At 39.1% G+C, this 25,669-nt stretch overlaps 4 protein-coding genes across 5 annotated transcripts in view; 2 read left to right on the forward strand and 2 right to left on the reverse strand.

Annotated features, from left to right (window-relative positions):
- Positions 1 to 21,889, reverse strand: part of LOC115763342 (ATP-binding cassette sub-family C member Sur) — a 53,113-nt gene extending 31,224 nt beyond the window's left edge. For both annotated transcript variants that reach the window (XM_030705852.1, XM_030705853.1), the window contains exons 1-7: positions 21,145 to 21,889; positions 11,483 to 11,748; positions 11,217 to 11,392; positions 6,302 to 6,517; positions 3,518 to 4,220; positions 2,241 to 2,344; positions 99 to 236 (exon numbers count right to left, since the gene is read on the reverse strand). In XM_030705852.1, coding sequence (XP_030561712.1) covers positions 99 to 236; positions 2,241 to 2,344; positions 3,518 to 4,220; positions 6,302 to 6,517; positions 11,217 to 11,392; positions 11,483 to 11,748; positions 21,145 to 21,320 — 1,779 coding nt within the window. In that variant the 5' untranslated portion in view covers positions 21,321 to 21,889. The remainder of the gene's footprint in view (positions 1 to 98; positions 237 to 2,240; positions 2,345 to 3,517; positions 4,221 to 6,301; positions 6,518 to 11,216; positions 11,393 to 11,482; positions 11,749 to 21,144) is intronic.
- Positions 21,890 to 22,306: 417 nt separating this feature from the next.
- Positions 22,307 to 23,503, forward strand: LOC115763560 (probable isoaspartyl peptidase/L-asparaginase GA20639). Its single transcript, XM_030706180.1, has 2 exons — positions 22,307 to 22,443; positions 22,513 to 23,503. The coding sequence occupies exons 1-2, from the start codon at positions 22,307 to 22,309 to the stop codon at positions 23,501 to 23,503; spliced, it is 1,128 nt and encodes a 375-aa protein (XP_030562040.1).
- Positions 23,504 to 23,553: 50 nt separating this feature from the next.
- Positions 23,554 to 24,491, reverse strand: LOC115763341 (RIP-like protein). The gene is made up of 3 exons (XM_030705850.1): positions 24,223 to 24,491; positions 24,089 to 24,154; positions 23,554 to 24,034 (listed from the first exon to the last, which is right to left on the reverse strand). Exons 1-3 carry the CDS (start codon positions 24,337 to 24,339, stop codon positions 23,618 to 23,620), a joined length of 600 nt encoding a protein of 199 aa, XP_030561710.1. The 5' UTR covers positions 24,340 to 24,491; the 3' UTR covers positions 23,554 to 23,617.
- Positions 24,492 to 24,537: 46 nt separating this feature from the next.
- LOC115763340 (60S ribosomal protein L7) lies at positions 24,538 to 25,602 on the forward strand. The gene is made up of 3 exons (XM_030705849.1): positions 24,538 to 24,606; positions 24,677 to 24,975; positions 25,038 to 25,602. Exons 2-3 carry the CDS (start codon positions 24,677 to 24,679, stop codon positions 25,495 to 25,497), a joined length of 759 nt encoding a protein of 252 aa, XP_030561709.1. The 5' UTR covers positions 24,538 to 24,606; the 3' UTR covers positions 25,498 to 25,602.
- The last annotated feature ends 67 nt before the right edge of the window (positions 25,603 to 25,669 follow it).

Consider the following 25,669-nt stretch of genomic DNA (forward strand, 5'->3'; position numbering starts at 1 on the left):
TTCGAACGAAATTAATTTTGTTCATTGTCTCGCTCTAATTAAATTCAATTGCAACTCCCTGGCCACGCCTCCAATCCATCGCCCATTGTTTTACTTACCGCTATCACTTCGGCATTCCTGGACATCGCATGGCCGATGAGGAACTGCAACGGTGTCATTATGACAATGCACACAATGGCTCCAATCACCGCACTTATGCCCAGCTTCAGATACAGCAAGTAGATGACCAGGGCTATCTGTAAGGAAATTCAAGAAATATGTATTGATGCGATTGCAGTATTCAATTTATTTGGTTATGCAAATCATGTAGTCGTTGCAATATCGATAGATGGATGGAGGGAATTTGGTGTGCACCAGCCATAAGATAATTAAGATGTGAGTACATTATTTGGGTAATAAACATGATGAAGCTTGATATGGAGCTGTGTAGAAGGAAATAGATTACGTTTAAATATTATTACTTGGCTAAGACCTGCAAAGGAATGAAAATACAGACGAAAGCTATTTTGGCTTACGACGCAAGCCAATGCAAACCTTAAAGTTCGATTCGTTAAACTGGTTTACGTCAGGCTATGTACATATTTAGTTTTAAATACAAATTAGACTTGGCGAGTTAATTTACATTTTCAATACAATTCAGTTTATCTGAATCTAAACTAAGAGATTTACTGAAGAAACAGGATTTGTACATCGACTTTGATAATCAGAAAGAATCTTTAAGACAAGGCTTCGGTTTTTATTGATTACATGAAAGCGGAGCAGCCTGCAAATATAAACAATATACTCTCAAAGGTTTCAAGAAACTGGTCTCCGAGATCGACTCGTTCGTTCACACGGACAGATAAGCAGACTGCTATACATATATCTATCTTATGGGGTGGGGGATGCTTCCTTCTGCATGTTTACACTGAAACATTGGCACAAAACCTTTAAACCCTTTTTACCACGGCTTATTGATTAATTGCAAAGAGAACTCAGTCTAGTACCTATATAATACCAGGATCACACCAGGCGCTAGGCATCAGAGAAATGCTAAATTACAATCGTAAGTTGATAAATCATCATAAAGTAATAAATACACTTTTTACTGTTCTTTCTGGTAGGCAGCCATTAAATTCTATACATTATTTTCATTAATACGCTTTATTGTACATTAGAATTTGAAACTATATCAAATGCACTTCGCCGCCTTTCATTAAATATTAATTTACTCTACAGGAATGTACAATAACATTATATTCTATATCTAAATTGCATTTCATTGGTGAATTAAACAAATCCTGCACACAAATCTTGCTGCATGTATTTAAGATATATTATTACCGTACGACATGCGAGACCGAACCACAACTATCCCAATACTAGCTGCAACCTAAATGTTAATTAATTTTTTACACAATAAACATGACCCTAAACGAGTCTGCCTGCCCGGCAAATCCGATTCGGCCTGCATACAAACGAGTAAATTATAATGCAGCTGCTGCCATGACAGTCCACAGAGCAACACCGTCCCACCGTCCCACCGCACCACCGCACCACCGCACCACCGCACCACCGCCCCGCCGCAGCACCGACAACCGCAAATGCTAAACCTGAACCAAGCACGAGCAACAGTCGCCCAAACATTTACAAATCAATTCATTTTGAGACGGGGTTCTAGCATGGGGCAGAGTATGGACTGGACTAGCTGTGACTGGAACACAACGCACAGGACCATAGTAAATACAAACTCATAGCTAATTATGCCAAATTTCACACACATACACACATATATATATACATACATTTAATACGCATTAATTATGCGTGTGTGTTAGTACGCCATGTGCATTAGTGCGTGCGTGCGTGTGTGTGTGTGCGTGTGTGCGTGTTTGGCTTAATCATTAACAAGTTTGTTCAATTACATAAAAATCCCTAGACTTAAACTAAGTACATATATGCACATGTAGTCAGGAGCCATGCACAAATATTTGCACAACGAATGACATTTAAATGCTGAAAACAAATAAAATTTGCATGCAATCTATAAGAAATTGAACAAATAAAATACAAATCAAAGGCAATGCAATTTATAGACGGCAAATTACATGAAATAAATCTAGAGTGTGATTAAAACAACAACAACAAAGGCAACTAAAATTTTCCAAGCCCAGCAAGTGTTATAAATAAGCTTTCAATAAAATGCGCCCCAAAAATGGCACACAAGATGCTCGTAAATTAACTCGGATTTTGTTACGAACCTTGAATGGTATAGCCCAGGCATAGTGAGCGATCCAAAAGAATTGCATAATATTGAGAGTGTCCTCCGTCATGTGATTCGTGATTGCGCCAATGTCGCTGAGGCCTGTGCGGAGAAGTTAAAATAGATTAGAATTCAGATTGAATTTCTATTTAAGGTCATGTGAAGCTAATTGTATGCCTTGAACAAATGTGTAAGAGTAAATATCAAATCCTATTTAATATGTGACTGACATGTGAAAGTTCAATCAATCAGTTATAATCGGGAGATATAAGGTTTTCAATAACATCTTTTTGTAATTTTAGAAAAGCAGTGTGTTTACATTCCTTTCCCTTTTAATTTAGTTAACCATAATTAGAAAGCATTTGAATCTTATTATAGATTTTTATACCCTGAACCCATTAAAAATGGGTATAAGGGTCTTTGTATTTGTGCGAAATTCAAATGTATGCAACAGGCAGAAGGAAGCATCTCCGACCCCATAAAGTATATATATTCCATCCGTCTGTCCATCCGTCCGTCCGTCCGTCTGTCCGTCTGTCCGTATGTATGAATGCAAGGATCTCAGAACCTATAAGAGCTACAGACTTGAAATTTTGGATGTAGGTCCTCTAGTGCCTGATAATCTGATAATCGATAACTTACTCCGTTTCCAAGCAATCGATTAAAATCGATATCCAGTTTTTTGGGCAATTTTGGTAACTTGACATATAGCTTCTAAAATAGAATATATATATGTATTTGATGTTGGAAGAAGAGGGTTCAGGGTATCCCCTAGTCGGGAGTTATGTTATTCGCATCCAACTAAATAACTATCAATACCTACAACAATCTGTTATGGTCAGCTTATTAGATATAAATAAACTAAAATCCTTCGTATATAGAGCATTTGGATCTAACGACGATGTCATAGTAATAAACCCAAACTCCACTCTCTGGCTCGGGGCTAAGCCACTCGAAAAGCAATTTGTCTTTGCTAGACACGGAAAACTGCTCTAATCGCAACTAAAAACAACTAGCTACCCAGTGGCAGCAAACCTTCATTGTTTGACGCACAACTGGATGGCGGCCAAAAATGGACACGCCCACTTAAGCCAATTACACGTGGACATTTGGCCAGGTCGCTGGCAGCAAACACTTCAGCCGTAAAACTTTCAATTAACACCAAACGCACATTTACCTCTGTCAAACACGAATGAGTTTGATACAAATAGAGAGTGAGGGATGGGCTCTGACGAGGGGCTTGAAGGTGGGGGGCTACCAAAGCCAAACACTTACCGTCTGAACGCTCCGTTTGTTGTTTGGCAGCCAGCTCTGCAGGCTTATCATTGGGAGTCAGCCCAGTGTTGCCATTTTGTTGGAGAACAGCGGCGGCAGGGTTGTCACCATCATCATCATCAACATCAGCGCCATTGTTGCCACAACCACTGCTGGCATTTAGAAGCAAACTTTTGCGATAAATTAGACCCTGTAGCGATGTTTTAATCCGGATCCCTGTCATGTTGAGCACATGCGTGGAGGCCTGCGACAATGCGGCCTGTGCCAATGCAGCCACCAGCACCAGCCAAGCAATGCTCCAGCCATTTGTTAGCAAATCCGACCATCTGGCATAGTAAATTCTCACATCGCCAATGCCAATAGCAACATTGAAAAGCCCATCATCGCCACCATCATCATCATCATAGTAAACAACATCAGCAGGACTATCTGTGGCCGCATTAGGGCCCAACATTGGGCTGCTCGTAGACCCAACTCCCAATAGTATTGATCTATTTGCTGCAGCTGACTGTGCCTCGACCTGTGCCTGTGCCTGTGCCGCCGCATAGAGTCCTTCGATATACTGCACTATTTGCTGTATGGCAAGTGGACCAATCAATGCAAATAAATCACCGGCCAACTTCAAAATGCCGCCCAATGCAAACATGCGCCAACTGTTCTTTATATAACAATACCACAAGGATGGCGACGCATTTGATTTTTTCTACAAAGAGAGAAGCGAACGAATCATAAAACGATTTCAATATTATTATTAACAGAATAAAGTCATGTACCAAAAATATGCTGAAATTATACTGGCTATTATGTCATTCGGCTAGACAGTCTAAGCCTGTAATTGTCCGAACGATGACTAATAATCTGAATTGATTAATCATAAATTATTATAATATATAATAGTAAATAATTGTTATTAATAATACATTGTACCTTACAAGCTTGTTAACGATGACAAGAATATTTAATCAAGAAAATAAAATGTGCTGAATGTTAACGTAGTCAGCTGTATTAATTCGATATTCCACTTTATTATATTTATTATATCGTCATATTTTACTCAATTCAGTAAAAATAAATAATAATAATAATAATAATAATAAATAATAAATATTAATTCCAAAAGTTAACTTAATTAATGCTTTTCGCCCAAATTTAGGTTCTGGTTAGTTTACAACATTATTCTTGGTTAAAATGCATCTTAATCTGGCAACCCTATTCTTAGTCAGAATATCCCATATAGACATAATTCAAATTTCCCACACCCATAACTCGGTCATAGCTCAACCGATTTTCACGTAGTTTGGCTCTTTGTTCATGGCTTGGCTTCTAGATCAATTTGGCATCTACATCTGGCAACATTATTCTTGGTCAAAATTCGTGTAGAAATGGTACCCTCAAATATCCCATATAGACATAGGTCTAAATTTCCCACACCCATAACTCGGTCATAACTCAGCCGATTTTACGTAGTTTGGCTCTTTGTTTATTTATTTTATAAGGACCACGGGCAGGGCCGGGTCATACGCTCTAGATATTGATATACTAGCTCGTTGTTGCTACAATTCAATATATACTTTCGATATTACGTCCAAGTCAGATAGTTTATATTAAGAGTAATTAATAAGCACATTAATGCCAGACGTTTAATATATCCTTCGGCTACTTTGCTGGCCGGCGTTCTATAATAATTTACACAGCCAGTTGCCATTTTGTCATTAAAATTGCACACAAAATGCGGCAAATAAATTAACAATAAAAATAAACCAAGTAAGAACATACGAGACCAGGCTGTCGACTAGTCGATATCCTGTTATCGAGGAGTAGAAGAACTGACAGCTTCTAGATCAAATAATGCAAAATAAAATGGCTTAGTAAAGTAGATGTTTAATTAGAATAAACTTCTAGATTTAGTGCGACACATGTGTACGTAATATCATGTCTGATATCCCATTTGTTGGTAAACCCCATATGATAATTCTTATGAGTACAGGGTATACATAAAGCAAGCAAACTGACAATGGACACACTTTCACTTTGTTATCAAGCAAATGGCCGCATCTCTGGCCCATCTCCTGCCGTTAACGTGTACTTATTTGTATATATTTTTTATTTGCATTGATAATTTATTGCCTTTAGCCAACGGCGGCATTGCATTTAAATAAATAATTAAGCAATTTGCTTGTTGTGCTTTTTGCAAATGAAATACAATATTTTCTTAATGGAAATTCAACAGAGCCAGTTGGCGAGGCCAAGCCGAAAAGAAGTCTCAATTGTAGCTGGTCATTTTGGCCAGAAGCATTTAATTATTTATTTATGTATTTTGTTTTCTTTTTTTTTTGCATTTTTATTTTAATGTGCCCTTTTTAATTAAATTACGCTCAACGAGCACAGTTGCTATTTAATGTGTTAATATATCTCAATTCTTTATCTGAGTAAATGGACTTAAGCACAGAAATTAAATATTTTTGCCATGTTATGTATATGAGAGTTAAAATTAAATATTTTTAAAGTCTATCTTAAAAAATGTCGGAGTTATATTTATGAAACGACCCGAATAAGTAATTGACTCGCAATAGAAGTGGAATTGACCTCCAAACTGAGCTTAAATTAAGCATTAAAGATTAAGAATTTGCGAATTTATGTTGACTTTGCTTTAATTTAATACGAAATATTTTAATGTTATGTTGAGAGTTAGGCTCTGTTAGCTAAAATTAGTTGTAATAAGAATAACATTAAATACATATGTATATCTGATAAATCAGATATATCTGATTGCAGATAACTCACCACTTCTTCTGTGTAGATGTACAGAAAGCGATCATAATGCGCTCTGGCGCTATCCTCCAATCGCATGTGACCCAAATCTTCCAGTTCAAGCGGCTCCTTATAGCCCAGCCACAGCAGGGACGTCAGCCACCAGAAACAGGATTTGGAATAGAACGTGGCGAGCGTATGTTTATACCCGATACGGTCATAGTCTTCCAGGTAGTCGTCCCGATAGCGCTACAATGAAAATATATGCTATGACTGAAAATTTCTAGATCAAGCTAAATAAGAGCGTGCTTTGAATGAAGTTGTACGCTTGAACTGACAGCTCACATAACTTGCACGTGTTTTTGCACATTTCAAGCCCAAGGAAAACAAAGCCCAGCAAAACTGGACAATAACTCAAAAGCAACTTAGCAACTGGTCTTAAGTCCTGCCAACGAATTTCAAAAGCCTTCCCATCCCGTTGCAAAGTGCGCCCTGCAAGAAGACAAGATGACATTCTGTTGCCTTGCTTGCATGTGTTGCTGTCACTTTGAAATAATATACCCACTAACAAAGCTGCACAGAGTATATTGACACAATGAATCGTTAGGTAAGCAGTTAACAATCAAAACTGTAAATCTGTTTTAAACTAAACCTAAACAACCTAGCCGGAACTGAATTATATATTATTTCAAAACTGATTTGGTTCAAAATAAAGAATTTTTAAGGAAACCCAGCTACGAAATCAAAGTAATAAGGGCTTCAGTCGTTTCATTTATCCAAACACATGTATAAATTCTAATTCAAAAGGTGCCATTGTAATTTTAAATTATGAGCGAACCAAGAGTTGGTCATTAACTAGATTCATGGGGAGATCCACGTTAACGTTTAAAACCTTAAGGCAGAGAATTGAATCGTGCATAGAAGCAAGTAAGTTTCTAATTTCTTATAAGACTCCCAAATAAAATTAATTGAGTAAAACTTCAATTAAATAATAAAATAATATATTAATATGAAATAATAGTACTTAAATCAAAAATGTTTATGTGTTCCATCAACTAGTCAATATTATTATCAGAAGCACCTATTTTATGTGTTATGTTAATTCAGTACAGGGTATTTTTTTGCCAACCTTCAGATGGAACTCTATACCATGTTGTTTTCTTTTATTTTCATTTGTATGTAGATTTCGTAGGTGTTGTTTTTGCAATGCAACACGTTTTGTATGCTGCTCAACGCCTTAACAATAGCACTTCGTCTGGGCAGTGCTTTGGCTTTTCTTTTGGCAGCCTTTTGTTAAGTTGCCATTGCTTTTGGCCGTTGGCAGTTGTTGTGGCATTTGTTGCACTTAAGCGCCTCTAAAGCAGTCGCTTTTTGTGGCACTCGTCGTGCGGTCAAGCACGCAACGCCTTGAAGTATGCAAACGCTTTGGTTAACTGACATAAATAAAATATTTGCCAAGCGCAAAAGGATTTTCGAGAGAGCAGCAAATCTGCGCTTAACCTCAATTAAAATGTAAACATATTAAAATCCCAATGCAGTCGCTGCAACACACAGAGCAGCCCCCGGTCCTCTAATCCCTTGTTAAATTAAATAAACCTTTTGCATTGTCATCGTCAGGCAACTTCTTCACTTTCTCCTCCTCCCCCCTCGGCTATTTGCTTAGCTAATTTTACGCGCTCGCTTTGCCAAAATGCAAATGCAGAGCTGCACTGAAATTCCCCTTCTTCCCCCCTTTGCTGGGGGATGTTTGCCTAACCCAGCATCCGTTTTTAACAACAACTGCCCCAGCAACAGTAGCAACAATAACAACAATACCAAAATCAGCAGCCGACTTGCGCTATGCCCTAAAACCATTTAGGATAGCTTGGAATCGGATACATAGAATAATCAAAGATACTTATATTTATAATTTTGTGAATTTTACTATTCAACAATGTATTAAGAGGCAATCTGAAGTTCCTTATCAACCGAATACCGCCATAAAGCTAAAGGAAACATATTTTCATTATAGCTTACTTCCGGACTCCAATTAATTTTTGTTCCAGGAACGGAATCCTTAACCAAACCAGGTGGGTAGAAGCCAGCCGAATTATATATTTTGGGTTTAATTGAAATTAAATTAAATTTTGCGAGAAACTGGAATATGAAAATGTGGAAAACGTGTTGTGGAATATTCTCAGAAAAACGGACAGCTATAAATTTAAAAAAAAAAATAAATTGATTCATTAAAAATTGTAAAATGTTTGACACACGAATCGAAAAGGGTTCGCGAACTAAACTTAAAAGTAGGCACCGATAACCGATTCACAGAAAAGTCTGTTGATTTGAATTAAAAAAAAAAAAAAAAAACTTTCTTAGCTACAGCGTATTCAGCTTTCGAGAATACTCGATTGAGCGCCTTTTTAGTTGTTTATATTTTTGGGTTTGTGCTCAGCGTTGCATGGCATTATTTGCTCACACCCTGGCTGCCATTCTCATTTTACAAGCAGCTTCCCTCTCCCTCTCCCAACCCCCTCCCCCCGGCAACGCAACAACCCGACCAACTGCTAACCAGCCATTCCGCACACTTCCTTTATTAAAATTATGCACTGCATGGCGGCACCCAAATTAGGTTGGGTCTTCCCGTGGCTCTCGGGGAGCGCCAGATAAGCCAGGCACGTGAAGCGGCATTTAGTCAGTGCCGCAGTTTCCGGCTCTTCATAGTTTTTGGGGGGCGGCGAGAAAAGTTGACAAATGTCCAGCGCTCAATTGTATGCCAAAGGCAGCTCCTTTTGGGCCCCATCTTTCATGCAAGGTAATTCCATTGACTGCATTTGCCCAATACTTGCGCAATGCCCTCGCAAGGCACCACCTACAAAATGTATAGCATATCGAAGGGCGCACTTCATGAGAGCAACACAATTTGCATAGTTTTTTATATTTTGGGTGCAGCCAAAGTTTGCCTTTCAATTGGCTTTCTAGCCTCAGCTGGCATTGATTTGATGTTTGAATATTACTCATACGACATGAGCATGAATATGTCGTAGGAAAAGTTGAGAATTCTGCAACAGACTATGGAAGCATGGGAAGCATGCCTTTACATAAATTTACCCAAGAAGAACCTATAAAAAGGATATTGAGTAGGGTATGCATATATACATGTTATATATAATATTGCGCTTATTTTCAATGAAAGCGGTTAAGGGTTTCATTAAATTTGGTCGTACATTTAGGATGGTAATAAATATACTATATATTATTTAATTGTATACCCAGACTGGCTAACAAACTAATTGGCTATCAAATTTCTACATATCATTTAGGCCCACGCTAAGCGTTTGGTTTCTTGAATTCCATTTTGAAAATCAGACAAAGTAAGATTGTAAATTTAATGAAAGTTTCTTCGGCTGAATTCTCGTTTCGCCGACCTTGTATAAATAAATAAAATATACTAATCAAAAATTTATAAGAAATACGTTTTTTTCGTGGATTTTCCATATACTGAAGTCGTAGAATTGAGAAATTGATATAATCCCTTAAATATTTATATATATATATACTTGAAGCACTCAAATGTTCTCGACCGACTTTTAACTTTCACTTGGCTTCCACGATTAATATTTGATATCTACATTTTTCCACCAACTTATACCCAACACACACACGCACACATCCAGTTACCCACACACACATACACTGCTCTGTACGCCTTCGCCTTAAAGTATGCAACAGCATTAGTGCATTCGGTTGCATAACAATGACGGGCACAAGTTGAGGTGCAAGTTTGGAGCCCGGCGCCGGCTCGTTTATGGCCCACAGCGCCTCCACGTTGCACTGGTGAATGTATAAACAACCGTAAACTGCAAGTTTTATATAAAGTACTCGTTGTCTGCCCCTCTCTAGGTCCGCTTCCTCTGCGTTGCCAGAAAAGGTAAGCAGCAGAGTCGCCCAATGTAACTTTAATGTTTTTATTTGCTTTGCTACTTTGCTGCGCTTATTGCTCTGCGCCTCTTTAGTGTTGTTCTTGTTGTTGTTCTTGCTGTTCTTCTTGGTTTGTTATTACTGGATATCTGTGCACTTGTGTGGCATGTTCTGTGTGCATGTGTCCTGTGTGGCAACTTTGGATTTCCGGTCTCAAGCGGAAATAATGTCAAGCATGAGGAGACACAACGACTGAAGGTTTCCTCGGCACGTTGCTTGCATCCCCTGTTTAAATATTTAGCTATTTTTCAGTCATATTATATGTGTGCATGTTAATTCGATAAAGTGGTATTAACTCAGCCGTTCGTAAATGTCACGATAAATAAGCAGCAAAAAACTCAATTCTTTGCGAATAAAATGTAGTATTAGTGCCCATATTCTTAATTTTTTGCTAAGATATGTCCTTTATCATATTAGTAGAGGATCAGCTTTAAGTTTGTGTTACGAAATTGTAGTACTTTTTTGAATTAAATCGAGATATGGCAGAGAACATGTGAAACATTAAATTTTTCGGGCGAATCCCGATGGAACGCGTTGCATCCTTTTCTATTTCTTTCAAATATATTTCGCAATATTTCACTCTAAAGTCTCTCAAACGTTCGCTCCTGCAATATGCTGCAAACTTATATAACTTGACAAAATTGTTAGCGTTAACTGTGGCTAATTCCATGAAGATCTTAGCTCCGACTCAAATACTTCAGGCGTCACACTTGGAAATATTCCTGGGGAATTCTTTAAGCCCGCCAAGTTGATATTTTTGAGCTAGTCGTAGCTTGCTTTAATTTAAATATTTTCAAAAAATCTTATATTCCTGCAAAGGGACTTTTAATAGGGGACTTATAAAAGGGACTTAATACGAAAAATTATTATATTTTTAAGCATATACAAACACATTTTACAGCATTTCTGTAGTTTCGCAAAATGTTTGGGTTCTGGTTGTTAAAGGATATGCATTTTTCAATGCATTTGGCATATTCGTAGGACTCACCTCTTTATATATGGTATATCCATCGAGAACAGCCAATGTCAAAAGGCAGAGCACAGTCACGCTGAGCAGGCATGTCTCCAGCTCAAAGATCTCCTCATTGAAGGCTACCTCGGCCAGCTCATCGATGCGCAGAAGGAAAATCAACAATTCCATGGCAATGCTGCCGTACAAAAAGACTGCGAAATGTGGCGACATTTGATTAATTTATCTGGCATCAAATTATCGGTCACACACCCGCATACACGGGCAGACACAACCGCACGCACCTGTCATTTTTTTGCGCTCCAGCACACGATGATAACACATTAGCATAATTGTCAACAGGATGGCGGCCAGGGCATTCCACACGGCGCCCGCGCCGATAATAATCAGAACATTCAGCTCCTTGGGCGTAGCGTCGAAAAGCTGGTACAGCTGCTCCGCATTGCGCTGAGGCAGTAGACTCCTGGCCAGCTCCAGACTATTAATGGCCAGCAAAAGCAGCGAAACAGCTGCGCGCAAATTGTGAAATGCTAGCAAAGTTTTATGGCACCTGCAACGAAAGCGGAAACGTTAAATACGAATGGTAAAATAGATGGAAAAGGTGGAAACTTGGAATCGGTAAATAGAATTCGCAGTTGCCACTAGCCAGGCAATGGGCAAGGCTCAGCGCATAAATAGCACAATATCAACAATTTTTGGTTTAATTAAGTGGAGTGCGAGACCAACACGAACACACAACAACCATCTGGCTTAAGTACCACACCACAGTCTGTGTGTGCCTGTTCAAGCGTTCTTTGTAATTGCCACAATTATATTCAAGTGTTCATGATGCTTCTCCTTGTACAGCCCGGCCTCAAGTTCAGTTTCCGCCTGCACTTCTGCTTGTTGTTGTCCTTACTGCTGCCCGGCCATAATCTTAAGTGTGATGTATGGCGCCCACTTGAGTTTTGATTGCATTGCCTTGCTTTTGATTTAAAATTAGCCAACAAACTTTTAATAGCCATGTGCGACACCAACGTAAGGCCGCGTGCCCAGTCGCCTTTTCAGATTCGTATTGTGCACACAGTCTGCAAACTGAAAGTCTAATTTATCCTTTTGAAACCTTTGTCTGCAAAATAGTTTCTCAGATTTAATGCTGGACTACTATTTGGGATCGGTCAAAAATTACATTACAGAACCAAACTTAACATTTACCAGCTTTGCCCATTATCGAAAGAATCTGTCGCAAAATGGGATTTTATGCGGAAATATTTTCTTTATTTGAAGAGCCTCAAAATTCTCCTTACATATCTGCAAGGCTGTACATCATATCTGACAAGTATTTTATATAGCTCCTAACCGAGCAATCCGTGGGAAATAAAACACCTTTGCAAATACACTTCTAATACAAGAGTATTTGATATTCAGCATACCGTAGATAGTCATAGTTTCTTGTAATTAAAATCTGATATTTTAGAAGCTGCAAATAAATACAATTAAAAGTTAAAGCTATTACTTTTAACTAATGTTAACTAAAAAGAGGAAGCAAGAATTTACGCTCACTGGCGATAAGTCTGTAGTAGAAATTGTCTTTGGGCCATTTTATATCTATTGCCAAGTCAATGATATAAAATTCTAAAAATGTGCTTCCTCTTCGGTAGTTTTTCACACAAAATATATTTAATGATGTGCAAAAATGTGGCATACTTTTTGGCTGCACAACGTGAACATTTACACGTTTGCACATGGAACCCAAAAGGCGAACTAGCTCGCAGAGAGAGGGCAGAGAGGGGTTAGAGGGGGGGGGGGGGGGGGGGGGGGGCAGACAGTTAACCTGCGTCCGCAATGCCGTTGAAATATTATTTATTGCGAATACTGTTGCATACTATTTGGCGCAGTGGCGCCCGGCCCAGTGCACAGGAGTATAGTATATGAAAGTTTTGGGCAGGGAAAGGTGCCCAAGCAATTGTGGCTTGATTTTCATTTTTTAGCGTGCCGCCAAAATTGTTGGTGTTTTATATTTTTGGGCTATTTTATGTATTGTGCTCACAGACTGTCTATAAATTTAATGAAAAATGCCTGCCTTGACAGCAGACAAAAGACAGACGAGAGTCCAGAGTCGCCCGACGAGCGACGCTTACATATTAATTACATTTTTGACCGCTCTAAAAGTGCATAAATAATTGATTTCAATTTTTTTGGAACAAAATGCACATTGTGCGCATTTTTTTGGCTTATCGATTCTTGCTGCATTTTATTGTCGTTGTTTTTCTCCGTGAACGACAATGTGCATTTAAATGCAGCACGCCAAAGAACATAATAAACAAGTTCTAGTCCGGAGCTCCCGACTAGGGGATACCCTGAACCCTCTTCTTCCAACATCAAATGCATATATTTATTCTATTTCAGAAGCTATATGTCAAGTTTGATGACTCTAGCTCTTATTATTTACCAAAATTGCCCAAAAAAACAGGATATCGATATCGATTTTTATCGATTGCTTGGAAACGGAGTAAGTTATCGATTATCGGAAACAAACTCGATCTGCGCGGGAACTAGGAGCATCTACATATACATTTCAGTACCTAGCTCTTATAGGTTCTGAGATCCTTGCGTTCATACATACGGACGACGGACAGACAGACGGACATGGCTAGATCGACTCGGCTATTGCTGCTGATCAAGAAAATATATACTTTATGGGGTCGGAGATGCTTCCTTCTGCCTGTTACATACATTTGGCTTTCGCACAAATACAATATACCCTTATAGCCATTTTTAATGAGTTCAGGGTATAAAAAATTCAAAGCCATTTGAAATTGTTTACAAATTTTCGTATCAGATTGTTCGTTTTTAGTTCAGTTGCAGCATTTTTTATTGATAGGCAGTTTGTTTGCACTTGTTGTAATATTTTGCAAATTAATAGTCGTTGATTGAAAAATTTGAACAGCTCCATAATTTGTATGTGTTGGCCGCGTGGATATCTATATGATTTTGACGAATTTTTATTCTTTCGCTTGCAAATGTGATAAATGATAAATGGTGAAAGTTTAATTATTTAAGCTTCCGTTTTCTATTGTAAAATACACAGGCTGGTAGATTTAAGCGGACCGTCGTCTTTCTTTTATTCAAAATAAATATGATAGGCATATAAAGATGATATGTTTTTTAAGAGAGAGAGATTTATATATATATATTTACTTGATGGTATATTCCCGAGCAGCATCAACCAAGTCAAGTCGACATAGCCATATCCATCTGTTCATCAATCTGTTTGTCTCGTTTTATACCTAAGAGTTTCTGAGTTTGAGCTTTAAAGTACATTGGACTCCAATAACATATGGCTGCCATCGGTCGAAGATAAATTTAAATACATTTGGCATTTATATGTTGCCCAGAATTGGGCCATAAATAAAGATGCCGCAATATTGAGTTCACGCAGGATTGTTGAACGCCCTAAAAAGCCACAACAAACAAAATTCCGTAGAGCCTCCTTTTAGCTAATGTAGCTCAATTGAAGGGCATTGTCAAATATTTTGTTTAATTGCTAACCTAAATATCGTTATAATTCAGCTACTTTCTAGCTAAATTTGGCTATTGTCCAAGTCGTTGGCGAGACAAATACCTGCAAATTGGGGTTCTTAATAGAATATTCTCTTTAAGCTATTTCAAAATATATTTAGTTCAAGCCATGACTTTTCTTAGGGTATGTATTACAGCTCGTATTCACCATTGATTTTTATACCCTGAACCCATTAAAAATGGGTATAAGGGTATATTGTATTTGTGCAAAATCCAAATGTATGTAACAGGTAGAAGGAAGCATCTGCGACCCCATAAAGTATATATATTCTTGATCAGCATCAATAGCCGAGTCGATCTAGCCATGTCCGTCTGTCTGTCTGTCCGCCTGTCCGTCCGTCCGTCTGTCCGTATGTATGAACGCAAGGATCTCAGAAACTATAAGAGCTAGTTACTGAAATTTTAGATGTAGGTCCTCCTAGTTCCCGCGCAGATCGAGTTTGTTTCCGATAATCGATAACTTACTCCGTTTCCAAGCAATCGATAAAAATCGATATTGATATCCTGTTTTTTGGGCAATTTTGGTAAATAATAAGAGCTGGAGTCACCAAACTTGACATATAGCTTCTAAAATAGAATATATACATATATGCATTTGATGTTGGAAGAAGAGGGTTCAGGGTATCGCCTAGTCGGGAGCTCCCGACTAGAACCTCTTACTTGTTTTTTTTTGTTATGTATTAACTTAAACACAAACGAAATTATATGAATAATCGGGACTTCAAGCACTGCACTACAAAATAGGCGCCTAGTCCTAAGCCAAATCTATCTACTGGCTTTATAGGAAAGCTCCGCCTAAGGAAACAGCACTATCTTCTTCCAGCATTAGGCACTTATTTCTATGGATCACGTTGCTATTTCAATTCAGCAATTTGTTTTCATATTAGACCCGGCTACTTTTTTGAATCGCCATTTAGTACACTGATCGCCAGACAGCTGAACAAGACCTTTAAAAGCCCATTGAAGCGCTTCAGTGTAGAGAAAACGAATAACAAGTGAGAACAATATCAAAACACAATTGCGCACTCAGTTGAAATGCAATTTCTTGTTGCCTGATTTGCTGGAGAACATTGTACAACAACTTTTTCACTCGATGTGTGAAAGAATGTTGCATGACAAACCGACAGCTCATACCCCACCGCACCCCCTGAAAAGTCCACCCCCCATCGTGAATTGTCTGTGCCTGGTCGGTTTACGTGATGCAACAGTGGCAAATTAAGAAATCTAATAAAATTTCAAATACACTCGAGTCCACACTCGAACGCTGAAACACATACAATAAAATATACGCCTCCCCACACTCAAATTGGAGCAACTGATTTGTTTACCAACTTATCCAAAAATACCAGAAAATTGCACCGAAGTGTAGTTGCAGTTGCAGTAGTTGTTGCAGTTGCAGTTGCAGTTGTTGTTGCAGCTACGGCTGCTGCAGGTCTCGCCTTGGCACGAGGCGCTATTTCTCAAGTGCCGGATGTATTATGGCCATCGGGAGTTGATTTTTTATGAATGAGCTGGGCACAAATGAATGCACTCACGAGTGTGCCGAACGAGTGCAATTCATTGTTATTGTTGCTGTTGTTGTTGTTAATGCATTTGATTCAAACTGTTTATTGCCTGCGCATCCTTAGTTTTGGTGAGTGAGTTATTCAACAGTACTTACAATAATGCATTAAGTTCTATTAGTTCCGGATATCAATGATATTTTAAATGAATTCAAGTGGCTCTTAGATTGTTTTGAATAATTCTCAAGTGTGAGGTTGTGTGGCATAAATTCAAATAAATCAATATTGTATATTTGTGGAATATTTTTAGACTAAGCCGAAACTTAGCTCATCACAGACACTTGTTTGGGTATCTTAATTATGCATTAATTTGATAGTCTCTGATTTGCCAAACCGATGAAGCTGGCATTAGTTTGTCTAAGCATCTAATATGTTGCACAGAAAGACGAACTTATTGTTTATGCACATTTAACGAAAGCAAAGAGAAAATTATGTTGTATCCAATACAAGAGATCAAAGGTATTTCTATGCACTTTTAGGCAGTTATAACAAAAGAGTTAAGCATCACACTTGGAAACAATATTTTACATCTTAACATCAGGCAGTTTTGAATATAAGAAACAGCTAATTGCACTTTAGGGCTTATTATACATTGAACGATTTACGATTTAGGAGATATAGCCATATACATACAATATCATAAATCGATATATTTAATGTTCGAATGCTTATTGCGGCAGCTCAGAGCTGGTTTCAGAGTTCAGGGTCTAGGAAGACGTGCACTTCCAACTATGAACTCTTATTTCAACTTATAGAATTCAGATAATATATTACAAACTATATTATTTAAATAATTAATTTCAATTAACTGCAAAAAGCCTTTAAAGTCTTATAAAAATCTGATACCCTTGAAGACCCAACCTTTTCATACTGCTCATAGTGCTTTGCCCGTATCTAAGAAGTACCGGGAAAATAGTAAATGCCGAGTTTGGTCAAGATATCTTGATAACCAAAACAGGTTTTTAATCAAAAACCTGGTTTTCGACCGATCGTTCCTATGGCAGCTATATGATATAGTGGTCCGATCCAGCTGGTTTTCACATATGTGCTGCGTGCAACAGAAAGAGGGAGTTCTGCAAAGTTTCATTAAGATAGCTTTAAACCTGAGAGACTAGTTCGCATAGAAACAGACAGACGGACAGACGGACATGGCTATATCGACTCGGCTGATGATGCTGATCAAGAATATATATACTTTATGGGGTCTGAGATGTCTCCTTCTATGCGTTACACATTTCACGAGAAAATTATAATACCCTCTGCAAGGGTATAAAAATAGGAAATATTTAAGCCCATGTAAAAACAATTTGGTCGATATAATTAGTTTAAAAAAACTTTATCTTTTGCTCGTCTTACATTATTATTATTAATCAAACTACTTATTAATAAGTCCTGGGGCCATATTGTATAATTTTAGGTGGAAAATTCGAAGTTAAAAATTATAAATGAGTAGCATGGAGTGCAAGAGCCTGTAGCTCTTGAAAGCATAAATATTTGTCCACATTCCTAGGCGTTTGTCTATGGGCTTACTTCAATTAAGTCCATTGAATTGACCGCAGATAAATATGACAACAAATATTGAAATGACAATGCGGACAACTGTTTTATGTTTTGCTGTTGCTGCCTGTTGTCGCCTCGGCTGCAGCTGCCGGGCCAGGCCAGTCAAACAGATGATGAAGATATATGCGCATATTGAATGACCAATGACCAATGATCCAGCGAACCAATGCTGCAATGCAATGCAGCCGCACACTTCATTTGCGGGCTGTTCAATGATGACAAGTCCGAATAACCAAAACAACGCAAGGCAACCGAAACGGTTCCAACGAAATTCCTATGAATACTTGTGCGCGCTCTCCTCTTGATTACATGCTTGTTTGTATGCAAACTGGAGTAAACTTTTATTAATTGAGCTGGGCAAATGTATACATACAAAACAATATACCATATAGATAGATACAGGCACAACAAGAAGAGCACAACGATGACGACGCAGTGCAGCCACAGTCGGTCGCACAGTTGCAAACGCCGCCACCTCCGACATCGTTCAATGATCCACAAACAGAAAATATATGCGACTATTGAATACGCTCGAAGGTGCAGAATAAACAGATCGATCACTCAACGGATCTGAATAACACAGAAATGGCCACCTCCTCTTTCCAATATAATGACACCCAAATAAACTAAGCCTAAACCAAGCTACCCCATCAAGGCTTTAGAAACCAGTTGTAACAAAGAATCCCAACTGATTATTCCCTTGAGCAAACTTATACATTTAAGAAACAATCTTTCACTAAACAAAAATGATGCATTGCCAACTCAATAGAGTATCTTTTCGCCGGCCTTATCGATTTGTTGTTAACTAGGTCCACAGTATTTATGAATTTGTTGGACTTTTTCGTTTGACTTATGTCACGGCTGTCAGTAAATAATTCAAATGATTTTGCAACTAGATTTAGATTTCATGTTTTGTGTCGTCGTCGTCGTTGTCGCTGTCGGCGCTAAATGGAACTGTATCTTTTTTTATGTATTTACTTTTATGTATCTACAGATACGTATCTGCATCTGTGCTGCAGTCAGTCAGTCGGTCATTAGGCAAGTGTCTGGGGACGTCTAAAAGCCAATTCCAAACCATGGGATTTAACAAATACAATTTAAATGGTTTACTGAGAAAATATATGGAAAATAATATGCAGAGTAATTTTTGATTCCATTGTACGTGTTTTGTTTTTGGGGCCCGCCACATTTATTTCAACAGCTGGCCTAGCGCCACATGAGTAATACGTCCCCCCCCCCCTTCTCCACCATCCCCGCATCATCCTGTATTTATATACAATGACTGCGTCGGGTAGCTGCCTTTGCATATTGTTTATAAACGCATGCGCTAAATTTAAATAAAAGTTCCCAATTTGTTGATGTGCCTAGAATATGCACATGCTTTTAGTCATATCTCTTATGCCAAGGGCTGAGGCTCAGAAACATAGAATTCCGTGCTACCAATAAGAATGAAATACCAAGATTCCCAATTAGATTCACATTTTAATTTTTGTATTTGAAAATTATTCACACACTAAAATGACATATACGAGTGAGAGTACAAGATATACGGCAAACAGAATCCTGTGGACACAATAACGGATCGTAAATCGTTTACATATGGTATATGAAGGAGCCAAGTCTCGATCTTACCTAAAAAATCAACGTGCTCCCTCCTGTGATCGCACCACTTCTAGTCCATGTCGCATATGTAGGCCCCTGCGCAATGGCAGCGACAAACACGATTTGGATCCGCACTGGACGAGATTACGGCCCACAGATGGTATCATGGAGCGCATCAGGACGGGCACAATTACCTTAAGAACTAAACCCAGCATTTTAGAAAGAAATACGTTCAAAACAATGCACAAACAAATAAATTTTTTCAACTTGAAATGTGAACACGTGTGCGCACATTAATGCCTATATGAAAACTAAATTCATTCGTTTTTCCAAATACATCTAGCTCGAATTGAAATCTCAAGGGCTGCCCCGTTGCAAGTTCAATTTAACTGACTAACAAATGAAAGCATTAAGCCAATTTTCAACAAGTTAACACAGCTTTACTTCTATTTAGATTTGCGAGGTAGTAAAAAAGAATAAAGTCTTTCCCAACCGTAATTCGACTGTTCTTGCAAAATAGTTAATCTATTCGTCATAAGGAAACAAGTTTTCTTATTAGATTCAGTCAGCATTAGGTTTTCGAATCTCGGAAAAAAAAAACGATAATATATCAAGTCAACTCTTGTGGAATTATGTGAACGGCATCAGGAATCATTTCTATGTGATTATCCTGATGGATTGTGGATATAGCCCAAGTAAAAGGAGTAACGATCAAGAGCTGGCATCACCCGGCTTTGCCCAGCCAAGTGTATTCAGCCAGTTTGCCAAATTTGGCCGATTTTTTAAAAGCAATTAAAGCACAAAATTCCCTTTAAGTTTATACGACAGTTTAAACGAGTTTAATTTACATAGAAGTACATTTAAAATACGCTTTGAAAATTTTGGATATATAGGCAACAATAGACATCACGAATCGGGCAGTCCCTCAAATCATCCAGCATATCACAGATTGTTCTTTGGAATCGCCGGAGGTCACAAGCAACAGGTTCCCTAGTCAGCGCTTCCAAAGCGTCCGTCCCAACGAATATCCCTTGGACATCTGCTGCAGTAATACGGATTTTGATCGACTTTGCACCAGATTGCGACCCACAGTGGGCAGAAGAGTTCGCAACAGTATAGGCATAACAACTTTTGAAATAGTAGGAGGCGGCATTTTAAAAAAAAATAAACAATATTTGACTCAAAAAACTAAAAAAAAATGTTTAAAACAAAATACAAAATTTGTGTAAAAGCCACACAAAAGATTGTTTTCAACTGGAGATCTATAATACGAATGAACTTTTCCGGTTATGTAGCATATGAAAGTTGATTTAAATTTTCAAGGGCTGCTTGGTTCCAAAATTGTTCAGAAATTTCGAATAGGGCAAAAGTTTTCAATAAATTGGTCACGAATTTTTCCAATTAATATTCCAATATGATTTTAAAATAGCTTTAGCTCGAGTTAAATATTATAAAAATAAAATATTGAAAGAGAACATGCGGCAAGCATTATAATTTGAATAGGGCGGATTTTTCATCAATGAGATAGAAATTGTTAGCTCATGCACACATACATATACATATGCGGCTGGCATGTATTTCGAGTATATAAGAAGGCTCTTGAAATATTTGTTTTTTAGTTGAAATGCTTAACTAGTTAGTTTAGAGTAGATCAGACTTACGCGTCATATTTTCGCCACACATAAATGGATCCAACGAATAGCATCAATATGGCGAAACAGGTCGAAATGTATTTGACACGATCTATGCCACAAATATCGGTTTGTAGATTATCATATGTATCACGCGAATGACCACTCAACTGATCGCAGCGTATAGGATTAAAGAATTGTACCATTTTCGTGCAATTCCTGGAGATCAGCGCACCGTAAAGCTATATTAGCATTAATTTAGAACCATAAGACCGTAAGACAAGTTCAAGTATTTGATTAGGCACATCATTTTGTTTTTTTTTTTTTTTTTAATATGTTTTAGACATCATTTTAGATACACATCGTATATAGAGTACATCCGAGTGTTGAGCTTGTACACTCTGCCAATTTTGCTCACCGAAAATTCAATATTTGAAAACCGCACAGAAAATCGAAAATGTAAACAAATTATTTCGCAATTACAATTATACACATTAACTTATTCATAGATGCTATTGTACTGCTATATTCCAAACGAAATTTCGTATTTCAGATACACACAATGTATCTATGTAAGTCGACGGAATAAAGTATGTACATACATATGTATGTATGTATGTACATAAAACGCATGCCGCGTGTACGTTCTACTTTTAATTATGGGATTTTATCGTAATTATTTTGAATATAAACAAAATAGCAGAGACATTAAAAGAAATATGCGCACGTTTCGACTGATTCGAAGAATGCCGAAAAAGTTCCCGTTAAATGCTGCCCAACCGTCTGCAGCCGAAGAACGCAACGTACTGAAAGAAACGGTAAACACATGTTAAAGAACACTCGTTGAGAAGCTGTGCGTGCTTCAAAAACCGAGAGAGAGCGAGAGCGAGAGAGAGAGAGAGAGAAAGACTGCGAGCATGCACGTGCAAGATCGTGCAAAAGCTCTCACGTATGTCTGTTATTCTTATGCATACCCTGTACCAGTTGGCATTAAGTGATATTGCGAACAGGTATGCCCGACTAAAAAGAGATAATAATATGTACATACATACATATATATGTAATTTTTAAACAATTTAAGAAACGAAAGCCTTTCCGGTTGAGATACCAATATGCGATTTGGCGCTCATTCAACATATTGCCTGACACAAAAAGGGTATTACCAACTGACACTTAAGTCAGACTACCATATATGTTACATTTATTGGGTATAAATGGTCCCTTGCAATGGATTTCATGTAGGCTTTGGACAGTGGCAGGCTTTACCTTTTCAGCTAGAAACCTAAAGGTTCTTCAGATAATTTGGGAATTTTTTGGGCATTTGAAAATGTAAGCGAAGCAAGCTGCAAAAATGCGTATAAGCCTTAGGTTGCTTAACAAATTTCTACAAATCCCAAGTTTATGCAAAAGAACAGCTCAGCGTAAGGAAAGCAGCTTGAGTAGTGAATCATTACAGCCCATTGTGGTGGTGCATGGTGGAGCTGGGTCTATAGACGATGCCAAGGTGCCGGGCATTAAGATTGGCATTAAGAGAGCAGCCCGCAGTGGCTACAAGCAGCTACAGCAGACGGGGAGCGTTTTAGACGCTGTGGAGCAGGCAGTAAAATCGTTGGAGGAAGATAGCCACTTTAATGCCGGGTATGGAAGCGCACTTACCTGGGAGGGCACGGTGGAAATGGATGCTGCCATAATGGATGGCACTGAAATGGAGGCCGGCTGCGTCTCTTTGGTCCGTGATATACAGCATCCTATAACACTGGCAAGGTGTGTCATGGAGAAGTCACGGCATAGCTATTTGGCTGGCGATGGCGCTATGCAACTAGCCCGAAGCGAAGGATTCGATATACTGCCCAAGGCGGCGCTGATTACAGAAAGGGCACAAAAATCTTTAAACGATTACAAACTACGCAGGAATAAATCGGGAAATAGCAGGCTCCCCATTCCTCCAGGTACCGTTGGTGCCGTGGCAATTGATGCCTTCGGCAATGTGGCAGCAGCGACATCAACAGGTGGCACGATGGGAAAACTACCAGGCCGGATTGGTGACTCGCCACTGCTGGGTGCTGGCACCTATGCAGATAACGAGATAGGCGCCATATCAACCACCGGACATGGTGAGACCATTATGCGTTACAATGTTGCCTCGCGCATATTGGCGCTGGTGCAGCACAAGAATTGTACAATACAACAGGCAGCCGAACAAGTGCTTCAAAAGATGACCTTGCGTTTTAAGGAAACGGCTGGCATAATAGCTATTGATCACCGGGGACAGCTGGGCATATACTTTACAACGCAACGCATGTCTTGGGCTTATCAGAAGGGAGAGAAGCTGCACAGCGGTATCCAAGCGGGCGACAACCAGATCGAGGTTGTATGCGACGAATCCTAAGCTGACAGAAGTACATAAATGGCGTTTTTATAATTCAATGTTTTCTTAATTTATTTACAAACTTAAACATACCTCGCAAATACAAAAAGCCAGCGGCAAAATGAAGATTATTTGTTAAACAGAGCAGCAATAATCGCAGCTACCGCACATCGCAAACAAACGGCTGCTCGAAGACTCCGCTTCAATGAAGAATCGCAGCGCCTGGGTGCAGCTGAGTTCATGCTCGTTGACCTTCTGCTGAATCAGTGCCTGCAATTGTGGCATCTCTGCGCTATGCTCAAAGTGTACTCCACACTCGCATGTGTACAGCGATTTGATGCGCTGCATCGACTTAATCAAGCATACGGGACAGATTAATGAAAGGACATTGGGGTCGGCATCGGGCTCAGTGTACAGTGCTTCCAAGTGCTGCTCCTGGAGGGCATACCATTCGTTGACATCGTTGAGGAGCTCCTCAAAGACATGCTGCTCCAATTGCAAATTCTGATCCAGCTCGTTGAGCTCTAAACGCAAAATGTCTTCCAGCTCCGACTGCAAACCAATTAGTTAAGTTAATCAATGAGTGTCTTTAGTTGCTCTAGTTACCAACTGCATTTTCCGATTGCCATCGACTTTGTCCTTGCGTGCATTTAGAATGCGAATACGACATTTCTGTTAAACAAATAAACAATTTGCATTTGTTTCCAAATAAGTATCTCATTTTATGGCTTGCGGCTTACCTCCCGAAGTAGTTCACGTAATTTTGGCATGCCCAAGCGTTGTTGTTTAGCCACATTTTGTGCGTGCCGTTTCTGCTCGACACTTGTATTGTAGACGGGACTGCTGGGGCACTGCATTTTATTAAATTCCCAATAATACCAATGAAACTTAAGGCTAGGCACAGAATGCGAAATGCGCGGGCGAGCACCACCAATCCCAGCTGTTCATTTATCGATAATTGATAATAATTTATCGAAATACAACACAATTGTTAACACGGCGCATCACAACACTGCCACACAGGGATGCTTTGACTATGTTTTGACATTCGGAACATGGCGTACTTCAAGCTTCCGCTCTTTCTTTCCCTTTCTTTTACCAACGTGCATAGTGTCGAGTAAAAGGTTAGTGTTACATTTTCAATTTTCCCAACGAGAACCGCTCTAAAATGTTCAAAATTTGTGCCTTAAACAGATGCCAGCCCCGGCCGCTAAGAAACCAGCAGCTAAAAAGCTGCCCGCTGTGCCGGAATCCAAGCTTAAGTTCAGCAAGAAACAAATCAGCAAGCGTGTTTCTGAGACGAAACGTCGCCTGAAGCGTGCCGCTGTCATTGCCCTGCGCAAGAAGGAGAATCTGGTGCGTGCCCAGAAGTACCAGAACGAGTACATCAAGGCCGATCAGCGTGAGATCAAGCTGCGCCGCTTGGCCAAGAAGCGCAACCAATTTTACGTGCCCGCAGAGGCCAAATTGGCATTTGTAGTGCGTATCCGTGGGTAAGTGAACTTGTCGCCAGTCAACTCATGATGTTATTGTTAATGTTAAATGTGCTTTGCAGTATCAACAAGGTTGCACCAAAGGTGCGTAAAGTGCTGCAGCTGTTCCGCTTGCGCCAGATCAACAATGGCGTGTTCATTAAACTGAACAAGGCCACCATCAATATGCTGCGTATTGCTGAGCCTTACATTACCTGGGGCTATCCCAATCTGAAGTCGGTGCGCGAGCTGATCTACAAGCGCGGCTTTGTCAAGCACAATCGCCAGCGTGTGCCCATCACCGATAACTTTGTTATTGAGCGCAAGCTGCGTAAGGCCCATGACATTCAGTGCGTTGAGGATCTGGTGCATGAGATCTTCACTGTGGGACCCAATTTCAAGTATGCCTCCAACTTCCTGTGGCCATTCAAACTGAACACGCCCACCGGCGGCTGGCGCAAGAAGGCCAATCACTACGTTAACGGTGGTGACTTCGGCAACCGCGAGGACAAGATCAACAGATTGCTGCGCAAGATGGTCTAAGGCAGAGTTTTGCAGTGTAATAGTTTAAAACAAAAACGGTCTGGCAACAGCGAAAGAAATAAAATTAACTCTTTTTATGAAAGTACCAAAATGCCGTTCACAAAATCAAGTGTTTTCACATTTCTGGTCGGAAAGCTAAGATACAAAATAAGCGAAGCGAAACAAGTGGAGA

This window comes from Drosophila novamexicana, unplaced genomic scaffold (genome assembly GCF_003285875.2).
Source record: "Drosophila novamexicana strain 15010-1031.04,08,12 unplaced genomic scaffold, DnovRS2.1 tig00000739-arrow-arrow-pilon, whole genome shotgun sequence".
NCBI lineage: Eukaryota > Metazoa > Arthropoda > Insecta > Diptera > Drosophilidae > Drosophila > Drosophila novamexicana.